Source organism: Rhineura floridana, chromosome 10 (genome assembly GCF_030035675.1).
Source record: "Rhineura floridana isolate rRhiFlo1 chromosome 10, rRhiFlo1.hap2, whole genome shotgun sequence".
NCBI lineage: Eukaryota > Metazoa > Chordata > Lepidosauria > Squamata > Rhineuridae > Rhineura > Rhineura floridana.
Genome location: NC_084489.1, coordinates 55,870,536 through 55,893,408, shown reverse-complemented (window position 1 = coordinate 55,893,408; position 22,873 = coordinate 55,870,536). Strand labels below are relative to the sequence as shown.

General features: G+C 43.1%; 1 protein-coding gene across 2 annotated transcripts in view; it reads left to right on the top strand.

The window, feature by feature from the left end:
• Window positions 1–22,565, top strand: part of CFAP69 (cilia and flagella associated protein 69) — a 60,886-nt gene extending 38,321 nt beyond the window's left edge. For both annotated transcript variants that reach the window (XM_061586867.1, XM_061586866.1), the window contains 8 exons: window positions 10,423–10,504; window positions 12,191–12,383; window positions 15,772–15,909; window positions 16,866–16,942; window positions 18,094–18,291; window positions 18,638–18,724; window positions 19,718–19,822; window positions 20,638–22,565. In XM_061586867.1, the coding sequence (XP_061442851.1) occupies window positions 10,423–10,504; window positions 12,191–12,383; window positions 15,772–15,909; window positions 16,866–16,942; window positions 18,094–18,291; window positions 18,638–18,724; window positions 19,718–19,822; window positions 20,638–20,814 (1,057 nt within the window). In that variant the 3' untranslated portion in view covers window positions 20,815–22,565. The remainder of the gene's footprint in view (window positions 1–10,422; window positions 10,505–12,190; window positions 12,384–15,771; window positions 15,910–16,865; window positions 16,943–18,093; window positions 18,292–18,637; window positions 18,725–19,717; window positions 19,823–20,637) is intronic.
• The last annotated feature ends 308 nt before the right edge of the window (window positions 22,566–22,873 follow it).

The following is a 22,873-nucleotide window of genomic DNA, read 5'->3' as shown; positions in this document are numbered from 1 at the left end:
TGGAATCGGAAACTTCAGAAGAGGGGGTGATGCTTCCCCCCTCACCGCGCACACGCAGACAGCTGAAAAGACAGGAGAGAAGGGGGGGAAGGCGGGCAGTACCTGAGGGGCAGTTAAGGAGGAGCGAAAGATTGCGCGCCCGTTTGGCCCCTTCTTAAAGAACAGGCGGGAAGAAGTCCCTTGCTCTGTCAACTTTCTCCCAATGCCGCAGGACCTGTATCCCTGTATTGCTTCATGAGAAAACGCAGTCTTTGTTTGGACATTACCCTAATAAAACACGAATTAACTACAATCGTTGGTCTGGTTCCTGAGTCACATCCTGGGCCTGACAGCTTGACAGAGCCACCTAAATCACCCTCAACGCTCTCTTCACTTGACTGGGACAAGATGTCAAAGGGAGCAGCGGGGGGGACGAACCCCACTTCTGAGACGGAAGAAGTGGAACTCCTGAGGACTAAGGTAGCTGATTTGCAGACGGATGTTCAAGCCCTGCTAGCAGCGGTCAAGGCGCTAAAGACGGATAATCAAACCTTGAAGGCCACGATAGACCAGATGCGAACAGCCCCTCCAGCTGCCGTAGTAAAGGTTCCCATTGGATTGCCCCCAAAATACGTGGGACAAAGTGATCAGTTGGCAACCTTCGTGGCTCAATGTGAGTTATATCTGGATGTCAGGCACACGGAATTTCCAGACGATGGGGCTAAAGTAGCTTTCGTGATTAGCCTCCTGGAGGGAGAAGCTGCAAAATGGGTGACTCCGTATCTCGTGAGAAAGGATACTGTCTTAGGAAGGTACAGAGGATTTATACAGGAGATGACCGAGATGTTTCAAGACCCGCAAAGGGCTGAAACAGTAGCGCGGCAACTAGGCGCTCTGAAGCAAGCTAAAGGGACTGTTTCCGAGTACACTGACGCTTTTAAAATTCTGTCCCAGGAAACTGGTTACAATGACGCCGCCCTGATGTTTATGTACCGGAGTGGATTAAATGCTGAAATCCTGGATGAGTTGGCCAGGACCTCCCCCCCCCCCGCTGACCTACCAGGGCTCATCCGGCTATGCCTACAGATAGATCACCGGATGGAAGGAAGGCGCCTGGAAAGGAAGCAGGAGGTCCCGAGATACTCAGCCTCAGCATCCCGCAACAAGACCCTTCCCACTACAGGGATGGCAGGTAATGCAACTGAGGGACAGGGAGGGGCTAGGCCAAGACTGTCGGAAGAAGAAAAGGAAAGACGACGCCGGGAACGTTTATGCTTTTATTGTTCAAAGCCGGGCCATGTGGCCAGAGACTGTGGACTGAAAGGGGGGAAAGCCGAGCCGTCGGGAAACTAGAACACCCAGTCCACGTGCAGGCCGGTGGACTGGGGGCAGCGTTGTATAAAGGCCCCCTAACGATCCAACCTCCCTCAAAGGGGGTGTTGGTCTTGCCTATTCGGATTACAACTTCCAGAGGAGTGGTGTTTAATTCCACTGCCTTAATTGACAGTGGAGCCTCCACAAATTTTATTGATGCAAAGTTAGTCAAGCGTCATGGAATTTCCCGGTGGAAACTGGATGCTCCCCTAGCTGTGGAGACTATCGATGGGAGACCCCTGAAGTCAGGAGGGGTGACACAAGCCACGGAGGAAGTGAAACTTCAAATCCCTGGGCACGAAGAGTTCATTTCGCTATACGTGTCAGATCTCTTGAACTTTGAGGTGATTCTGGGAATGCCCTGGCTAGCTAAGCATGAACCCAAAATAAGTTGGAAGGAGGCGGTGGTGTGGTTCACCTCACAGTATTGCCAGGAGAACTGTCAACCTGAAGGAATCAAGAACACCTTAGCGGGGGCAGTGCAAGAGATCGAGCAAGTGACCCTGCCGCCAAAGTATGAAGAATTCAAAGATGTGTTTGATGAAAAAGAGGCAGAGACTTTACTCCCCCACCGTCCTTACGACTGTGCGATTGATCTAGTGCCAGGAGCCAGCATCCCATCAGGGAGAATCTACTCTCTCACAGAGAATGAGGGAGGCCCTGAAGGAATCCCTGGATAAAAACCTGAGGCGAGGATTCATACGCCCCTCACAATCCCCTGCTGGAGCACCACTATTGTTTGTGAAAAAGAAGGGGGGGGAACTCAGACCCTGTAACGACTATCGCGCATTGAACCAGATCACCATCCCCAACAGCTACCCGCTGCCCCTGATCTCAGAGTTGCTGGACCGACTGCGCTCTGCAAAAATCATCACGAAGTTGGATTTGAGAGGAGCGTACAATCTGATCAGAATGAAGGAGGGAGATGAATGGAAAACAGGATTCTTGACCGCTTACGGACAGTATGAATACCTGGTCATGCCGTTCGGGCTTTGTGGAAGTCCAGGAATTTTTCAAAAATTCATGAACGACGTGTTTAGAGACTTGTTGGACACGTATGTAATCTGTTACTTAGATGATATCTTGGTGTTCTCAAAGAACCAGGAAGACCACGACCAGCATGTGAAGACGGTGTTGAAGAGACTGAGAGAAAATCACCTGTATGCTAAATTAGAGAAATGTGGATTTGACCTCAAGTCTCTAGACTTCCTTGGATATCGAATCTCAGCGGAAGGCGTGGAGATGGACCCAGGGAAAGTAAGCTGCATATTGGACTGGGGCCAACCTGTCACCAAAAAGGATGTACAACGGTTTTTGGGGTTTGCCAATTATTACAGAAAGTTCATTCCAGGGTTTTCCAAATTAACAGCTCCTCTGACTGACTGTTTAAGGGGGAAGAAGAAGTTTCAATGGACAGAGAACGCCACTGAGGCCTTTGAGGAGCTGAAGAGAAGGTTTGCTACTGAGCCCATTCTGCGCTTTGCTGATCCGAACCGCCCTTTCGTAGTGGAAGCAGATGCTTCAGAGTTTGCCATCGGGGGGGTCCTGCTACAATTAGACCAAGAAGGGAAGGAGCTGCACCCCTGTGCGTACTTCTCTCAGAAGTTAAAGCCTGCAGAGAAGAACTACACAGTTTGGGAGAAGGAGCTGCTGGCCATCAAGGACTCTTTTGAAAACTGGAGACAATACCTAGAGGGGGCCTCTCATCGAATTGAAGTGCGCTCCGACCACAAGAATCTTGAAAGCCTCCAAACAGCCAGAAAGCTGAACCAGAGACAGATAAGATGGTCCCAGTTCTTCACTAGGTTTAACTTCCAGATTACTTACCATGCCCAAGCCAAAAACCAGAGAGCGGATGCCTTATCCAGACAGCCACAATACAAAGAAAGTGAATCCGAGGACCAGCCTCAGTACGTAATCCCGCCAGAGAAATTAACGTTGGGAGTATGCCAGCCTTCATGGGAAGAGGAACTCAAAAAGGCACAACAAGAAGATGCAGACATGCTAAAATATCAGCAGGAGACGGGACAAGGTCAAGACTCAGAAGTAACCTTTCACTGGAGAAATGGACTGTTATGGTTCAAAACCGCCAGATATGTGCCAGAAGGGGAATTAAGGCTCAGAATCCTACGCCAGTGTCATGATTCCATCATAGCGGGACACTTTGGGATTTACAAGACCATTCAGAACGTGGCCAAGGACTTCTGGTGGCCTAAAATGCGTCGGGATATTGAGAGTTATGTAAAGTCCAGCTCTGTCTGTCTGCGGACAAAAACACAAACAGGGACACCAGCAGGACTGTTACAACCGTTGCCTGTCCCACACGAACCCTGGAAGGACCTCTCCATGGATTTTATAACTGATCTACCCAAGTCCCAAGGAATGACAGCCATCTTAGTAGTGGTGGATCTACTTACCAAAATGGCACACTTTCTTCCTTGTGCAGGGTCCTTAGAGGCTAAAGAAACGGCCAAGTTATTCATAAAAGAAGTCTACCGGCTGCATGGATTGCCAAACAGCGTAGTCTCAGACCGAGGAACTCAGTTCACAGCCAAATTTTGGAGAGCAATGTGGAAACAGTTGCAGACGGAATTAAAACTCTCCTTCGCCCATCACCCCCAGACAGATGGGCAGACGGAACGCTTGAACGCCGTTTTGGAAAGATATTTACGAAGTTATGTGTCCTATCAACAGACTGACTGGGTATCATATTTGCATTTTGCAGAGTTCGCCTACAACAATTCTCTGCACTCCAGCACTCAACAAACCCCGTTCTTCGCTAATTATGGATTCCATCCTAAAGTCTTTCCAAGCAGCTCAGAAGGAATGCTGGTACCGGCAGCTGAGAACTTCCTTAAGGAATTGCAAGCGGCGCAACAGACACTGAAACAGCAGTTAAACGAAGCCAAAACGGAGTACAAGCGAGTTGCTGACCTGCACAGGAAGGAGGGCCCCCCCCTTCAACCGGGAGACCAGGTATGGCTGTCCACCCGCTTCCTCCAGATGCCGGGCAAATGTAGAAAATTACAAGACAAGAGGGTGGGTCCTTTCGAAATAGAAACTCAAATCAATCCCGTGGCGTACCGACTGGAGCTGCCTGACACGTTTAAAATACATCCTGTGTTCCATCGATCCCTCTTAACGAAAGCCGCCCCTCCCAGTGAGTTACGGCCGGAGGAACCTCCCGGAGCTGCACTCCTGGTAAATGAGCAGCTTGAGTTTGAAGTTGAGGAGATCTTAGATTCCAGGATCAGACGCCACAAGCTGCAGTACTTGATTCACTGGAAAGGCTATGGGGTGGCAGACAGATCATGGGAAGATGCAGCTGATGTGCATGCTCCAGAATTGGTAAAACTTTTCCATCAACGTTTTCCCCACCGTCCCAAGCCAGACAAGGGGAGGGGGGCACAGCCTGGGAGGGGGGATGGTGTCGGAAGGCAGAGCTGGGGTCCCAATCCCGGGGAGCTGGATCCCGGAGAGTTGGGAGAAGAGTATTCGGATGGATGGCAGAGGGAAGGGGGAGGAACTTCCCCCCTTTGGAGCGAAGACGAAACAGAGGAACTGCCAGTGATAAGGTCGCTTAGCAACGGGGAGCCTGAGCCCTCCCTGGACATTCTCACGCCTCCCCCTCTTTGAGGCTCAGAGCAAGAGGGGGAAGAGGGAGAGCTGCTCACAGCCGAAAAGCGGGGAGGCAGTTTACCATCAGCCCCTCCCCTATCCCCCATCCTGGAATCGGAAACTTCAGAAGAGGAGGGGGTGATGCTTCCCCCCTCACCGCGCACACGCAGACAGCTGAAAAGACAGGAGAGAAGGGGGGGAAGGCGGGCAGTACCTGAGGGGCAGTTAAGGAGGAGCGAAAGATTGCGCGCCCGTTTGGCCCCTTCTTAAAGAACAGGTGGGAAGAAGTCCCTTGCTCTGTCAACTTTCTCCCAATGCCGCAGGACCTGTATCCCTATATTGATTCATGAGAAAACGCAGTCTTTGTTTGGACATTACCCTAATAAAACACGAATTAACTACAATCGTTGGTCTGGTTCCTGAGTCACATCCTGGACCTGACATTTGTGGAGCATGACCTGGAGGGATGAGCTGCAACTTTCATTCCTCAAGAAGCTACTGGAACAAGCAGTGCTTCTTTGGCCATTCCCAAAACATCCTTCAACCTTGGGGGGGGGGGCGTCAACCACACCAGTACTGATGCCATCCTGGTGGGTGGCAGGCTTCTTCACTTTGCAGCGCCTTAGAGGCAGATCACCACAAACTCTTGGGTGTGGGACTGTGTGATTCACGGTTATGCCATAGAATCCTGAGAACTTCATCCTCACAGGTTTCCCCCCTCGCCTATGTCCAACTCTCCGGAGAGATGGGAAGTCATGACAGACATCACCTCTTTGGTATAGCGGCAATAGAGTCAGTGAATCCTGACAACTGTTACTCAGGTGTTTATTTGATTTTGTTTGCAGTGCCGCAAAAGGACCACTTGTGGAAAGCTATTTTATACCTCAATTTTTTCAGCACCTTTGTCAGGTATCAGTGTTTCAAGATTGAGTCCCTTGCATTGATCATGGAGGCTCTTCAAGAATGGGACTTTCTGGCATCAATTGATCTGACAAAGGCCCACCTCCACATTCTGATCTTGCCTGCCTGCTGGTGGTTCTTCAGGTTCACGTATGGCCAGGCTCATTTCCAATACCGGGCCTTGCCGTTTGGTCTGTCCTCAGCTCTGGGGGCGTTTACCAAGATTTGATGACCCTGGTACCGCCTCCAGGATATCCATACTTATCCATGCCTGGACAACCTACTGGTGCAGGCAGACAGCCAGTCATGGGTGTCCTCTCACATACGCATTACTCTCATAGCTTTGAGTGCCCCCAATGCAATGGCTTCAACACTTTGGAGCCATTTTGGACACTGCTCGCACAATGGTTTCTCTGTCTTCAGAGAGGATCACAGACACAGTGCGTCTCCTGAAGTCCTGGAGGTCAGCTGAAGTAATGTTTCTGGACAGAGGCCTGGACTTGTTTGTCTCATCCATTCACATAGTTCCCTGGGCTTGTAATCACACATGCCCACTCCAGTGGGCTCTTATAGCCTTTCAAATGAACATTGCCAATTTCAGACACAGAAATATTAGATTAACTCCATTTCTGCTGTCTTCCTTTTGCTCATGGACATCAACCGAGCTTCCTTCCTTCCATCCATCCATCCATCCATCCATTTATTTATTTATTTATTTATTATTTATATCCCGCCCTTCCTCCCAGCAGGAGCCCACAGGGGCTCCAGCCTGTTTTGAGAGCCAGAGAAGCTTCTGATCACAACCGATGCCAGTCTGATGGGATGGGGCCCCCACTGCAACTCCCTCTTTGTATAGGGGACTTGGTCAGTGACAGAGTGAGCCCAAAGTATAAACTGGTTGGAGCTGAAGTGGTGCGCCTGGCCCTTCTTCACTTTCACCAAAAATTCCACTTAACCAACTTTCTTGTCCAGACCAATAACATCAGTGAGAAAGCCCATTTGAACCATCAGGGAGGCACTTGGTTGAGGACCTTCAAGCAGAATCTCAGCAGCGAATTGAACATTTCAGCAAACTGGCTCAGCAGACAACAGGTGTTGCCTTGGGAGTGGAAGCTGCACCCCGAGGTGTTTCATCCAATGCAACATCAGTTCAATCCTCTCACTGCGGATCTTTTTGCCTCAAGTCAGAACACACAGCTTCCCCAGTTCTTCTCAAGATACCATCAAGCAGGTGCCGAGACAGTCAACGCGCTCTTGGTGCCTTGGCCAAAAGGCCTTCTCCACACCTTTCCTCCTGTCCCTCTGCTGGGACGAACTCTCCAGAAGCTCTGTCAGGAACACACCCACGTGATTCTTCTAGCACCCTAATGGCCATGTCAGCCATGATTTTTGGATCTGCTTACCCTATCAGTCGAGGATCCATGGCAGTTGCTACCAAGGCCAGATCTCCTGTTGCAGGGTCCTATCTGGCATCCAGATTCTGAGTGGCTGAGTCTGACAGCCTGGGTTTTGAATGGCGCTAACTGAGACTTTCAATGTTTTCTAAGGAAATCACAGCTACCATCCTAACTTTCAGACGGCCTTCCACAGTTCTTGTCTACCAAAGTACATGGTCGTCTTTTGCCAAATGGTGTTTTAAGAAGCAGATTCATCCTTCTGGTGCCACTGCGCAACAGCCCCTCGAGTTCCTCCATACGGAACTGAAAATGGGGCTAAAGCATGACAACCTGTGTCGGCAGACTTCTGCCATTTCTTCAATTTTGTTGGCAAGACCAGACCAGCCTTCATTCGGAGTGCATCCTTTGGTCAAGTGGTTTTTGCAAGGGGCATCCCTTCTCTCTCCACCTGTGGTTCATCATTTTCCCTCATGGAGTCTTCAGAAGGTCCTGTAAGGTTTACAACACCCTCCATTCAAGCCTAAGACTGTTCCTCTGCACGTACTTTCATTTAAAGTACTTTTCCTTGCGGCAATCACTTCAGCCTGGAGGGTGGCAGAGTTGGGGGCGTTGTCCATCACCTGTCACTTATGTGTGTTCCATAAGGACTTCATTGTGTTACACACTGATCCCTCTTTTAAAGTGGCTTCTACCTTTCACTGCAGTCAAGACATCATCTTGTCTTCATTTTGCCCCAGTCCAGCTCATCCTGTTGAAAAGGCCTGGCATTCTCTCAAGGTATACCTTACCTGGACCCAGGACATTTATCTGATTGAATTTTTGTTTATCTCTTTTCACCTGAGGATGTTGAGAAAGAAAGTCACCAGTTCCACTCTGTTTTGTTGGCTGAGAGCCTGCATCACCCTCACTTACGAATCGCTCAGGATTCTAGTGCAGGTCAGTGGTCACTATGGTTGCTTTTGCAACTTACGTGCCTCTTGTAGACATCTGCAGGGCACCTGTGTGGTCCACACCTAATTCCTTTATTAGGCATTATAAAATAGACCGTTGTATTTCAGTGGATGCCTTTTTTGGGAGGCACATTCTGCAGCAGGTGGTGTCTTCTCCTTAGGCAGCCCCCCTGTTGGGATTGCTTTGGTACATCCCACCTGAAAGCATACTACCTGGGGAAAATGGATCATTTGTCTCACCTGAAAGGTGGTTTTCCTGGGTATCATGCCTCCAGGGCATTCCCTGTTAGGGGGCTGCCTATACTTGTCTTTGCTTCAAGTTCTTCATGTTTTTAGTTTAAATTTTCAACATTCAGTCATAGACTTTTCTAATTTTTGCTAAGGCTGTTCTTTCCTGTTTTGGGTAGTCAAGATTGCATTGTACGTTTTCTGCTGCTCCTTTTCCTGTTCGTGAGAGCTGAGCAGGGATCCTGTGTTGGTTTCGTTCAGAATAGACTGGGGCAAAGACTGGAAGGAGCAGCTGTTGACTCCCATGCATTCCTGTCTTTGGACACCAGGCAGCGCTACAGCCCACCTGATAGCATGATACCTGGGAGAAATGACCTTTCAAGTGAGACGAATGGTCAGTTCCCTAGACCAGGTAGGCGAGGTTTACCCTTTTCTGGGTGGGATTGCATTTACCCAAAGGAGCAGGTGCACAGTTTAGGGATACTTCTGGATCTACTACTGTCACTGGGAGCACAAGTGACCTCAGTGGTGTGGAGTGCCTGCCATCAGCTTCAGCTGGTGGCACAGCTGTGACCCTATCTGGACAAGCTAGCTTCTGTTGTCTATGCTCTGGTTACCTCTAGGTTAGATTAGTGCAATGCATTATACATGGGACTGCCTTTAAAGAGAGTTTGGTAACTGCAGCTAGTGCAGAATTCAACAGCTAAGTTGTTGACTGGAACTAGGAGGTCTGACCATATAGCACTGATCCTGGCCCAACTGCATTGGCTGCTAATTAGTTTCTAGGCTTAAATCAAAGTGCTGGTTCTGACCTACAAAGCCTTGTGCAGCTCAGGACCCTGATACCTTAGGGACCGTCTTTGCCCACATGACCCTACCCAGACCCTGTGTTCATCATCTGAGGCCTTTCTTCATGTGCCCCCTCTGACTGAGGTGTGGAAGGCGACAACACAACAGGTCTTTTCAGTGGTGGCTCCCCAACTGTGAAATGCCCTCCCCAGAGAGATACGCCTAACGCTATTATCACCAACATTTAGGTGCCAGACAAAGGCGTTCCTTTTCATCCAAGCATTTGGGTCTTTTGGGGTTATAGAATATGATTATATCCAAGCCTATACTTGTAGTAAGGTGGGGTAGAATTTATCCTTTTTATGTTATTGCAAGGTGAACACTTTAGTCAATTAATGCTTTTTTATTTATTTTAAATTTTGTATTATATATGCTTTTATAATTATAAGTCACTTTGAGATAGGAACACAGAAATCTGCCTTATACTGAGTCAGACACATAGAATCATAGAATAGTAGAGTTGGAAGGAGCCTATAAGGCCATCAAGTCCAATCCTCTACTTGTCCATCTAGCTCAGTATTATCTACACTGACTGGCAGCAGCTCTCCGGGGTTTCAGATAGGGAGTAACTCCCAGCACTACCTGGATATGCTGGGGATAGAACCTGGGACCTTCTGCATGCATGGCAGATGCTCTACCGCTGAGTTAGGGCTCCTCCCTATTTTGTAGTAAGCGACAAAATTATTTAATAATACAAGTCTATAAATTGGATATTTCTGCCATCTCTGTTATCTTTTCAGTGCCTATTAGAAGACCTTTCTCTTTCAACAAGCCTTTTAAGTTCAGACCTATCCCAGCCTGCGTCTGAGTTGGAATTGCTTTTTAATATGTTCTTAAATCTTTTTTTAAATGTTTTTAATCTTAGAAGATGTTTTGAAAGCTTTTTTTAAAGAAATGTTTTTGAAGATGTTTTAATGTGTTTTAAAGTTTGTTTTTATGATGTTTTAAAGTTTTTAGTGCTTTTGTTTGCCGCTCTGGGCTCCTGCTGGGAGGAAGGGCGGGATATGAATCAAATAATAAATAAATAAATAATATTTCCCCCTTTTGCATTGTGTTAATATAAATCCCATGTGTGTTCTGAGTGCAAACAAAAAAGATTCTGTAAGCTGAAATTATTTTCATTTAAGGTGCTGCATCATGGGCTGTACCATTCTAGAGGACTATTTTCTTGAAAGAGAAGGCCTCTTCACGCTCCTGGATTTGCTTGTTGTGGGTATTACTATTTGGAATACCACCTATGTTAAACCATTAAATACACATTGTTTTATTGACTTCCAGAGGTACTAGATTTTAGTTATACGTCCATTGTTGTATTGCTCCCTCTCAGAAATTACATTACAAAGTATATTCAGTATGTGTCTGTGATGTTCATACAACTACAATCTATGCTGCTGTAGTAAAGACTACAAATGCACACATCCAGTTTTCCCAAGTGAAAAGTATTTGCTCTGCAAATGCATTCCCAAAACAAAGGTGGTGCCTGGAGGGAAGACATGCAGACTGTGTGCTAGAAAAGGGATACAGGCGCAGTTTCATTTACAAAACAGCATAACATGATGAAAAGCCTTTTCCTGTACATGCAGAGCAATTAGGGTCACCGCCTCAGGGGACATCTTTAGTAAAAAGGAATGACAAATTGCACAACATTAGGGTCTCTTCATGCTCTGTGCCAAAATAATGCAAATTTTGTATTATAGAAACTAAACCTGCTCTAAGAAAAACATTCCCTGAAGAGATGCAAATCAATAAAACGTCAAATATTGTGTTTTACATTTTCAGTTTGTATACTTTATTCTGAATCTCCTTGAGGTTTGGAGAACATGGGATTTTTTAGAAAAGAGTGTGCTGGAAGAAGGTAACAGAGATGCAAGTCAAGGGCACTGTCATAATTCCCTGTCTATAAAGTGTGTACAATATAGCAGGCACTATACTGAGATAAAAAGAAGGAACTGTCTGGTGGCTCATATTCTAAATTGCAGGATCATACAGGCAGAGAAACATGGAAGACTTGAAGCAGAACAAGTATGAACAAAATGTGAAGTGCAAACGCAGAGCATCTGAACAGACCTTCTGTTGTGATAGCATTTTCAAAGATATTTCTAAAATGAGAAAACCAGAAATTTGCATTTCATTTATTTAAAATGGGGATGATTCTCAGGATTTTAAATTCTCACCCAGTATCAGATTCCATGCAAAATATCATGTCCCCAGAATTGGAGAAGGCAAACAGCCTTATAATTTCATACAACAACCTTTTCTAACCTTTGGGTCCCCAGATGTTGTTGGACTTGTTGTTGTTGTTATGTGGCTTCAAGTCGATTATGACTTATGGCGACCCTATGAATCAGCGACCTCCAAGAGCATCTGTCAGTTGTTGGACTACAGTTCACATAATTCCTGAACATTGGCTATATTGGCTGGGGCTCATGGGAGTTGTAGTCCAGCAACATCTGGGGACACAAAGGTTCGGAAAGGTTGTTACAACTTTTAATAAGTATTGTTCAGACTTTTTATCTCCATATTAATACATTATACACATCAGGAAACTCTGTTTTCTAATATATTTGCTTCATGCATCCACAGGTTTTGTTCTGGAAATATAAGTCAACAGTGTTAACATTTGAGCCCCAGTTCAAAGCTTTGTGAATCTCTAGTGCACTTGATGAAACGAAGAGCTGCCTAATTTGTTTCACAACACAACTTTGCATGAACGGTCACAAAGTATTCACTGTTGAAGCGAGTGGGAGAAGTCCATCTGTGTATTTGAATCCCTATGTGTTTATTGGGTCACTAGATCAAGGTTTTAACCAAGGGTTTTTTTGTCATAATAATCATGAAGGTAATATTTCTTGGGGATTATATCTAAAATTATTTCCTTGTTTTTCTTCTGGAAAGTTAAATCAAAAGAATGTATGCAATCTAATTCTTGGAATATTAGTTGAATTTTGTGACAACCCTAAAACTGCTTCTCATATCAATGCCTGGCGAGGGAAAAAAGACCAAACAGCAGCCAATCTATTAATAAATTTGTGGAGAGAAGAAGAGGAGCAGATGGGAGTAAAACATGACAAAGTTGGGAGAATTGTAGGTAAGTATTACATTACAGAGTATTTTATATCATCACAGTTGTAAATTTAAGAGAATTAGCAAAGTTTAAGAAGGCCTGAATTTTTCAAGCTGTGATTATATACAGGGCCACTGAGAGAGTGGTACAGGGAGTACTGCTGCACCAAGCCCAGAGCCAGCAGGGGTTCCAGACTGAGCCTTCATTTTTTAAAAAAAAGTAAATCTCTAGTCTTTGTAGAAAGAAAGTAATGAAGCAAAAAGTACCGGCACTGTTCCTGCCTTTCAGAGTTTTTATCCAATGAGTGAAGTGAGAACTGTGATTGTTGAGTGCTATAGGGGAATTTAGAGTCATAACTCCCAAGAGAAGACCCAAAATTGGCTTCACAATGACGCAGGAAATTGCTTCTCCAGACATTTTGAAGTCAATGTATGGATGATAGAAAAAGACTGGTTCATTATGAGAGGCTTTCGGGTTCATTTTGAACCTGTTTTTTTTTCATCTACCCTGGTAGAGAAGTGATTGTAGCTTAGAGAAATAATTGAGAAATCCAGGGTTTAATGTACCTGTGACTAGGAAGTAGCATGTTCACCAAAAGCAAAAGGTAGCAGCAAAGAGAAAGAGCAGGAACCCCTAAATCTTATGCTGAATTTGATTAAAAAACATTTTTCTGAGCCCTTAACCATTAAAATAATTACCCTGCTAATGCAAATATAAATGAAATCCATCACTGGTATGTCCATATTACAAGGGGCAGGGATATTGTGGTTGAGAAAGTATAGGTAACTTCAGCGCTGCAAACTACCCCAGTGTTACTATACTGATCTTGTTGAGTGGTGTGCTGAGAGACAGTAGTGCATGGCAACCTTGCAGTATAGTCCACGGTTGTTATTCAGTCTCTTGGGGGGGGGGTGTTAGGAAAATACAGATAGGGGAACTGTTAAGTTGATTGTAGCAATAACATAGAGGGGAGGGTGATTAATTGCTTTCTTGTCCCTGAAGGAAAATGGAATACTCTTGTGGATGGGTTGTACTGCTGGTGTAAACACTTAAATGGGTATATTCATATCAAACTCAAGTCCTATTGCTGCCCTGGGCTCCTTCAGGAGAAACAGCAGGATATAAATTCTAATGATAATAATATTATTTGCTCCAAAGGATAGCTGATTGGCCTATGCTGATAACATTGCTGTAGATACATTAATACTCAGTTAACAAAGTAGATGTGTTCCTGGACACTACTTCTTTAACAGAAACTTTGATACCAGAAGCAGAAATAATACGGAAAGAATAGGGATAGGATGGCGGCACTCTTTAAAGGGGCTTTCAAGAGTGCCTACCCGGCACCCACCCTCCTTATCCCTCCCCTTCTCCTCCTCTGAATCACATTGGATCCTTCCCTCCCAGCGCTGGGAGAAAGCAAGAGATCTCTTTAATGCAAAGCAAACGCACATACTTGTCAGTTTAGGAAATCAAAGGCACATGCTTATCAGTTTATTAATAGCATAGGCTGATCAGTTTTACATTAAAGCAAAGGCACAGGCTTGAAAGTTTTTCCATAGTAAAGCAAAGCTGGTCAGTTTCACCTTAAAAAAGCCTTCCTTAAAAGGCATTTCATTCCTGGAGGATTCATTAACTGAGGTGTTACTGTATTATGAAGTATACTAGGGGCCCCTGCTGTGCCACCCCTGCTCACCTTGCTCGCCAATCCCACACCCCCAAACACACACTCCCCAGGCACCCTCAAACTATCCCCCAGGCTCCTCCAAACACACACACACACACATCAGGCTCCCCCAAAGACATACACACCCCAGGCTCCCTCAAACACACACACACACACCAGGCATTCCCAAACACACACATACAGGGATTCTAAAACACACAAATGCGCTCGCCTAGGCACTCACAAACACCCCCCAGGCACCCCACTCCCCCTGCTTACCCCCCTCACAATTCTCCTAAATGCCTCCAGGTGGTGCATACTGGCCATCCTGGGCCCACTAATACTCTTTTCCTGTTCCTGAGCTGGGTTGCTGCCCCTGCCTCTTCTCCCTGGCATTACCACACACTCTGCACAGTGCACCTAGACCACCTCCCCACCTAGGGCATTTACCTGCATCCTGCCCCGACTGCTGCCTCTGCCACTTACCCTCAAACACTCGCCCTCCCTTTCAGCTGCTTGCTTGCTCACTCCATCCCTGCTCGCCTGCCTCATAGTTAACCACTTGCCTCACTGACCCTACACCTGGCCACCCTGCTTGCTCGGTCAGTCACCCCCGTTACCCCTATGTTTGCAGAAGTATGGGTACATGGGTCATAAAGAATGGGAGAAACAAAGGCCTGCTTCAGTCATAACAGGAAACCATGGTTTCCCATTATGAGAAAGAGCCTGCATGGGCCTCAGACTTGCACAGGCCTCCCTCTCCTTCCCCCCCCCCCACATGCCTGAGGAGGACTTTGAATGCTTCCACTTTTGCTTTATTTCCCATTGTGTCTGAACTTGGAAGAATGTGGTTTGTTCTACCTTGACCTCCAAGGTCCCTTCCAACATTATGATTCTGTGGTTAGTTAAAAGAACCAATATAAAACCATGGCTCAGGATAGCACATCAATCCTTTTAAAAGAAACAATATGAGAAGTGGATGGGAATAGACTTCAGTGTATTCTGTTACTAGTTTTACCACTAGATGGCATTTGTTCCATCAGCTGCAAAGTGCATCTATTATTAGTTCTCTGTATTTCTTAATTGAGGTAGCTTTGCTTGGTAAATCTGTTTCATTCAGCTCCACTGTTTACGCAGCTTATTTCAAAATTCAATTCATTTTCTCTAAACATCTGTTTACTAGAAAATAACATTTTGTACAGGTAAAACTGAAATAATGTAATAGTCAGTACAGAGTTTATCACAACATAGTAAACATTTTTCCTAACCACTGTTTAGTTCTTATTTGCCAACCAAATTAAGGAAATTAAATTTGTAGCCTATTATTTAGCTCAGAGAGCCCTCAATATCACCCATAAATTAAAATAGAAACATCACTGCCGTGTTGTGGCTTTACAGAAAAACATGAGAGTGGCTGTTTTGACCAACTGGTGGAAAGTGCTACTGAATACATAAATACCAGATCATAGAAAAGCAATGATTATAAACAATTGCTGTGGTTCAGCTGTTGTTAAGAAATGTAGAGAGTTGGGAGGATTTCTTCAAGGACTTTTGTCAGAAGTTAATCCTAATTAACATAGGTTCAAGTCCATTATAGACATTAATGATTATTCCTCTATATATTGCTCAATATAGTACCTAACTGACATATAACCATGTATTCTCTTTCAGTAAAAGTATTACAATTGCCGAATATCTGATGAGGAGTGGAACCTAACACTGTGAACATCTTCTTTTATGCTGTAGATACAAAGAAGCCATTGGTCGGCCAGTTCCAAAAAAAGCAAGAAATTATTCCAATGCCTGCTGATTGTCCCACTATTGCTGTCATGGATGTTGCTGAAAACATGAGAGCAAAGATTTATTGTATAATATGTAAACTAGGTAAAGACCATGAACTTATTTCCTGCGTTTTACAATGCCCCTTCCATACATTCTTCTGACAAGGTGGATGTAAAACAGTAAAATGATTTTCATTATTTAACCAAGGACAGCATGCATAAACAGAAGAACAAACGAAACTCTCGTACAAACAAATATTTGACAGTTACCCACATTTATGAATAGAGTTGCAAACACTTGGTCTTGAGGATGCTTCTGCACATTTAATACCTGTGTGGACGGAAGTTTGGCAAGTGTATCTTCTTCTGCCACTGTATCACTAGGAAAAGAAAATACATATTTCTCCTTGCCAACCAGATATTAGGGAAGTCTAAGGGCACAGTCCTCCTGATAGATATGCCAGGCTGAGGAGCCTCAGGATGTGTTATAGCTGCAGAGGAGGAGGAAGGATATTGGTGCTGCTGGGCTCCACCAGCAGAAGCCCCCCCCTTCACCATAGCTGCGGTGCAGCTGGGGAACTCCCACAACCACCCAGGCCCAGCTGGGGCCCAGCTGGCTCATCCAAGACCAGTGCAAGTGGAGCCATCAGAAGGCACGAAAAAGGGGCATATTGGGGTGTAAACTAGGGAGGGGGACTTACGATTCATCCTGAGCCTGTTTGGCTTGGTCCTGCAGCCCTCTATCGCGGCAGCTATTATGCTGGGGAAAGGCGTGGCGAAAGAAAACATGCATTTTGCTTCCTTCTGCCGTGCCCTGCTGGTGCAGCCAGTGTCCTCCCCTCCCAGCAGCTTCTGAATGGAGGTTGGATGTGGCAGTCCCACTGGCTCTGCTTCCGCCAGCCTCCGACAAGTTGGACTGTGCCCTAAGCTAGGAGCTGCAAATCCTCTTGGCAGGATCAGTTTTACTAATGTATCCATTTTGAAATTGCCTTTTGGCAGTGTAAATCTTGATAGAGAAATAAGATTTCTCTAAAAATAATTATTAATGCCTTACTTTAGGCTTTGAAAATTTGCCTGGCCTCTCTGCGAAGGATTTTGTTACACTTGCTATCATACGTAGATATCTTGACTTTAAGGTAAGCAGTGTTTAAAATGTGGTTTGTTATTTATGATTTGATTTGTTAGAGCTACTACAACTAATAATCTGCAGTACTGCTACACATTTATTTCTTCATAGCCACAGTGCAGGATAGATGGTTAGAATTTTAAATGCAAAACTTTTACTTATGCTTTGCACATGGCTGTGCGGTGTGGTGTAGTGGTTAAGGTGTTGGACTACGACCTGGGAGGACCAGGGTTTGAATCCCCACATAGCCATGAAGCTCACTGAGTGACCTTGGGCCAGTCACTGCCTCTCAGCCTCATGAAAACCCTATTCATAGGGTCGCCATAAGTCGAAATCGACTTGAAGGCAGTGCATTCTCTCTTTCTCTATTAATAAAGACAGAAGTTTAGACACAGAGTCAACAGTGGCTTTCACCTGACCTGCATCTTTTGGAAATAGGATCACTGTATCAACATTACTATTATAAGACAGAACAAACTGTTTACAAAGGTTGCATCTGTAATTGGTAACACTAGATTAGAGAATCCATTCATGTCTTGTTCAACAGTTTTCTTGGGTAACTGATACACAATAATGGGAAAATTGTAGGTCTTAATGAAGACTTGGTGTAAATCCACTCACAGAATTCATCCAATTAAAATAATTGCGTACTCTGTCACAATTTCCAGGTCTTAGTTTTCCATTGCAGAGCTACAGAGACGAAGCATTCAATTCTTATTTCTTTAGATCACTGTTCTTCAACCTGGGGTCTTCAGATGTTGTCAGAGTACAACTCCCATCAACCCTAGCCTGCTTTGCCATTGGCCAAGGATGATGGGAATTACAGTCCGACAACATCTGGGGACCCAAGGTTGAAGAACAGTGCATCATGACCGTTCAACTACTGCAGTTATGACATTCTACTTTTTAATATATTGGGTCCTCTGCTGTGATTCTACCATATCAAAAGTTTTTTTGTGATTCTCCCAAGACTTCCAAAATGTATGCTTTAAAAAAAAAATTGCTCACACCAACCTTTACACTTGAGCCATACCCATTTAGACAAGCAGCCCTCGGAGGGTTGACTATGGCTCAATCTGGTTCTTGGTCTGAAAAAAGTTAGCCACCCTTGGTGTAGATAAATTAAGTACTTTTAAAAAAACCCTTCTATTGTTCATAAAGGTTGGTGAAATCTGGAGTGAAGTATGTACAGAACTTAAAAAAGAAAAATTCAGACCAGTCACTCCTGACCAGGAAGCATTGCAGGTTATTACTGGAGCATTTGAAAATGTTGGAAAGACTGTTGTCTCACTCCAAGCTGAAATGCTGGAAAGCCAACAATACCAGGAACTTCAGGTGGAAGAAAAAAGTTATGCCAAGGTAAGCAAAGAAGCAGTATGTGAGAGAAAAACATTCCTTTTTTAGAAATAAATTCCTTTTCTGGTTCCACATATAAGAATTGGGTTTTTTTTTTTTAAAAGATGAAAGATTATGGTCTTTCCTATAGGGCCTATATTCAGAACACCATTTCCACTTTTGGAGAGGGAGCCATTTGCAAACATGCTGTGAAGATGCATTGATACTGGTACCTACAGTGCAACCATGGCTCTGCTCCAAACTACAAAATAAGATTCTCTTTTAAAGCCGGAAGCTGACCTATGCCATTAAAAATACTTCTGAAGAATGAGAGGTTTTACTTTGGTTTTTAATTTCTTTTACTCTCTAGATTCAATCCCTCCATAAGCAAAAGGAAACGGTCAATAAGTCCTGGGAAAATTTCTTGAACCGGACATCAAATTATGAAGCTTTAAAGGTGAGAACATTGCTAAGATTGCATTTGGAATTATTTTAGCATCCTGTTAATATTTCTTTTAAGCTATTAAATAGATTCATCAGGGAAGCTTCTTTTCTATTTTTCTATTATATATAATATATAATTATATATAATATATATGTTGGGAGCTGATGAAGGCGGAAGCTGAAAAGTTTTGTTAATATAAAAACCTCTGTTTGGTTAATCACAATTATGTTCACACACACACACACACATATATATATATGTATGTATATGTATATATATAATTTGATTCATATCCCACCCTTCCTCCCATTAGGAGCCCAGCAGGAGCCCATACTGTTATCTTTTTGGAAGACTTTCCTCTTTCAACAAGCCTTTTAAGTAGAGACCTTATCTCAGTCTGCATCTGTGTTGGAATTACTTTTTTAGATTTTTTAAAATGTTTTTTTTAAAGATGTTTTCTAATGTTTTTAAATATGCTTTGTTTTAATATGTTTTTAAATATGTTTTGTTTTAATATGTTTTAAAGTATTTTGTTTTTAAGATGTTTTAGAGTGTTTTTAGTGTTTTTGTTTGCCACCCTGAGCTCCTTCTAGGACAAAGCGCGGGATATAATTTTAATAAATAAATAAATAGATTAAAAAACTAAGAACTTGAAAATTGAGAACTTGAAAATTGCACAAGTGGGGGATGTGCCAAACAGATGTCTAAAATAAGTCCAAACAGTTCCTTCAGTTTTTCTGCTGCCAATGTGAGGTTGTTTTAATCACTTGCATGGAAGGGGCTTTTATGTAAAACATGTTTACTTAGTTAATTTATAATCTTCTTAGTTCAGGGTGGATTACATTATAATACTTAGAAAAATACATAGTTTGAAACATCCCTATATGTTTAATTAGTATACAAAATATATAAACCTAGTATTAGTAAACCTAGTAAAAAGAGGCATTTGACTGTGATGTACCACATATTCCTCACCCTGAATAACAACTTTTTGAAATTTTATAGAAAGCAAAACGGCTTCAGGAAAAATCCATAGAAAATTCTAGATCAAAGGTAAAGCCATGCAATGCAATATTCCATCCAACTGACATTAAAGGCATAAATGCAACTGTAAGTACATCTCAGTTGCACACTTTTAATCTGAATTATAATAGTATAAAATGTTACAAATGTATATTTAAGGTTGAAAATTCTGAAAATTGTCTGATGTAAAACACTTGTTTTATGTTATCATGCAGCAGCTATCCACTGTATTCACCCTTCATATTGTAGCACGTTTCAGAAAAACCATCAGTTCATCATCATAGCTAATCTATGCACTGCTCTTTAATCTCCCCCCCCCGATATTGTTGGACTACAACTCCCATCATCCTTGGTCATTAGCTAAACTGGCTGGGGTTGCTAAGAGTTGCAGTCCAACAACATCTGGGGACCCCCGACTGAAGAACAGCCATTCTGTGGTTCTATCATGCTCATGTGGATGTAGGTTTTAAACTCTGTAGTATTGTGCAACCTCTTAGATAACTTGTGTGTAAGAGGAAAAAGCATCTAAAAACCTTTATTCAATAGAGGTCAACAAGAAGTGGTTAAGGAAGAAGTATGAAAGGGAGCACAGATCCAAGAAATAAGATTCAAATTCCTTCATTCTCAAAATAAATTACACATAATCCAAAGCTAAGGCGTAAGCCCATAGTGTACGTTTCAGAACATATTCTTGAACAACAAAGCATAAAAGCATGAATGAGAAAACAAACCGTTTATAAAGTCAGCTAATTGTTTGTACAGTTCCTTTCAAAGGTTTTTTTTTTAAAAGATGAGTAAATTTCAGAAAGTCTGTGTCCAAGGAATGCTTTTAAAACAGGACTTGCAACAGAGCTCTTATTTCATTTTGTCAGAATACTGAGCAATGTGTTTTGTTTTTACAGGTTGCATCCGGTCGGCTAGTAACTGTGGAAAGTACACCTTCTGAATTGATTGGAGGGCCACTAGCCGATACAGATCTTGCACTCAAAAAGCTCCCAGTTCGTGGAGGAGCCTTAAAAAGGATCAAAGCAGTTAAAGTGATGGATTCATTCAAGAAAGATTCAGTATCTGTAAAATAAACATTGTCCAGTACTGCTTTAGACAACTCCCTATTTTTTTGGTTAATGTATAGACATATTTTAATCACCTATTTGGATCACACTGCTTAAATGTATAGTTATTTTTAGATATATATTATTTAGAAATAATGTGGAGATCATGATGCTAATGAATAAATACAGTGCATTACAAATATTGATTGTGTCTAATCTTTGCTAAATTGATTCAGTTTCCATTCTGCTGTTATTATGCACAAACATAAATTCATATAGCTTTGTGTATTATCATGACGTTTACACTGACAAGCATTTGAAGCACAGGAAAAAGAGAACAGTCGCTCAGGATATAAAATGAAAGTGGCATTAGTAATCACTGTCATAATCCAGTAAGTGCTTCGAAATGAGGTGAATAGGAGAAATCCTGGAATATTGATGTGTTATAGGCAAAGTCCTTAAACCTTAAATAAACAGGAAGTGGCTGTTTCATACATTACCATTACATTCATCATAGTTCCCTTTCAAATGCACATTTTGGGGTAAAAGCAAGAGCAACGTAGGGGAAGCTATGGCCAAAATGTCCTGAAGCACTGGATTTAGCACTGCTCCTTCAGTTGGCTTGTTTCAGTGCTGACGATTTGACTTAACTCACTGGAAGACAACTCTTGGCTGTTTCTCTTTGTTGGTTAACAAGTTGTAGAAAGGTGTATTTACATACTTCTGCACTTATTATTGGAAGATAAGGACTCGGTGAAGTAAGCAGACAACACGGAAAGTCCTATGCAGTGCAGGGAATATAATCTCATTTTAGTTTTTGTCTCACCTATCCCTGAGGAGCTTATGAACTGCTTCCATCCATGTTGGAATATTCAGTATTTTAAACAAAATATTTAGCTAATAACATTATTAGTCTATGTACCTGTATCTGGCTGTAAAGTGTCCATTGGAATATCTTGCATGCATATAATTTTCTTGGGTGCAGCTTCTTGCCCTTTCAGACATATTCCATGTTCCCCATTTAACCAGTATGGGGAAAGTAAAATGAGAGGAGGAAAAAGTAAGCGTAGTTGTATATAAGTAAAAGTGCTATTATGTCTCAATTATTTCAGTGGGAAACACTTAAGCACATGTTTGAATCTCCCACTGAAATCAGTGGGATGTAAAATGGCTTAACTTTGGCTGAATTATGCTCTAGGTACGTACAAAGATGAACAGGTCCTTTTGAAACAAAAACAGAATCTTAAAATGTTCAAAGTCGCCACTGTACAACTCTTTATCATAAACCCTGAAAAATCTGAGGAGAGAGAAGGCACAGATTTCCTTGGAGCACACAATGGGAGTTAGGAAAGAATGCTTAACAGGGTGAGCTGCCAACATTTTCTCTGCCTTTAGAGCTGCATCTGCATGCCAGGAAAGCTTCACCTACTAAAGTTTTGTGTGTCTTTAAAAACTAATTTGAAGTTGCCTTTATGTCTCATTCAAAAACATAAGAAATTGTACAATACTGTATAATATGTTCTGTGTTCTTGAAATCTCTGGTGCAACATGTAAAATTTGATAACCTGCAATTCTGTAAGACTCGCATACAGTGTGATCATGGAATATTTAAGAGCTTCAACTGCTGCTTCTAACTTTGTAAAATATTGTGGCCATAGATATCCAGCCATTGCCAAAATTTTGATAATTGTATTGCTATTTCTTGGAGACCTCTTCCATTTGTCTGAAAGGCAAAAGCATCAAATTTGCCAACTGTCTGTTGTGTTAATAAAATTGAACCTTCCAATCTTATGTTCCAGAATTCCTCAAAGAAGATAAAATATTTTCTCAACCATTTATACTAATAGTGAACTCAGGTGCTGTTATGGTGGCTATGTAGGAAAAACAGGACTCCTGAGAAACAGAGGGAGGTATCAGCATGCTCAGGAGTTCCCCATGGTTTGTTTAAAATAATATTTAGGAGAAAACGCCCAAATGAGGCACCATCACCCCAAAAAGCAAGCATCTCCGTGGAGGACAACATGCTCAGTGGTCATTAAATGCCAATGGTCTAATGGGAAGAAGAGGAACAGGCTGGAGTATGCTT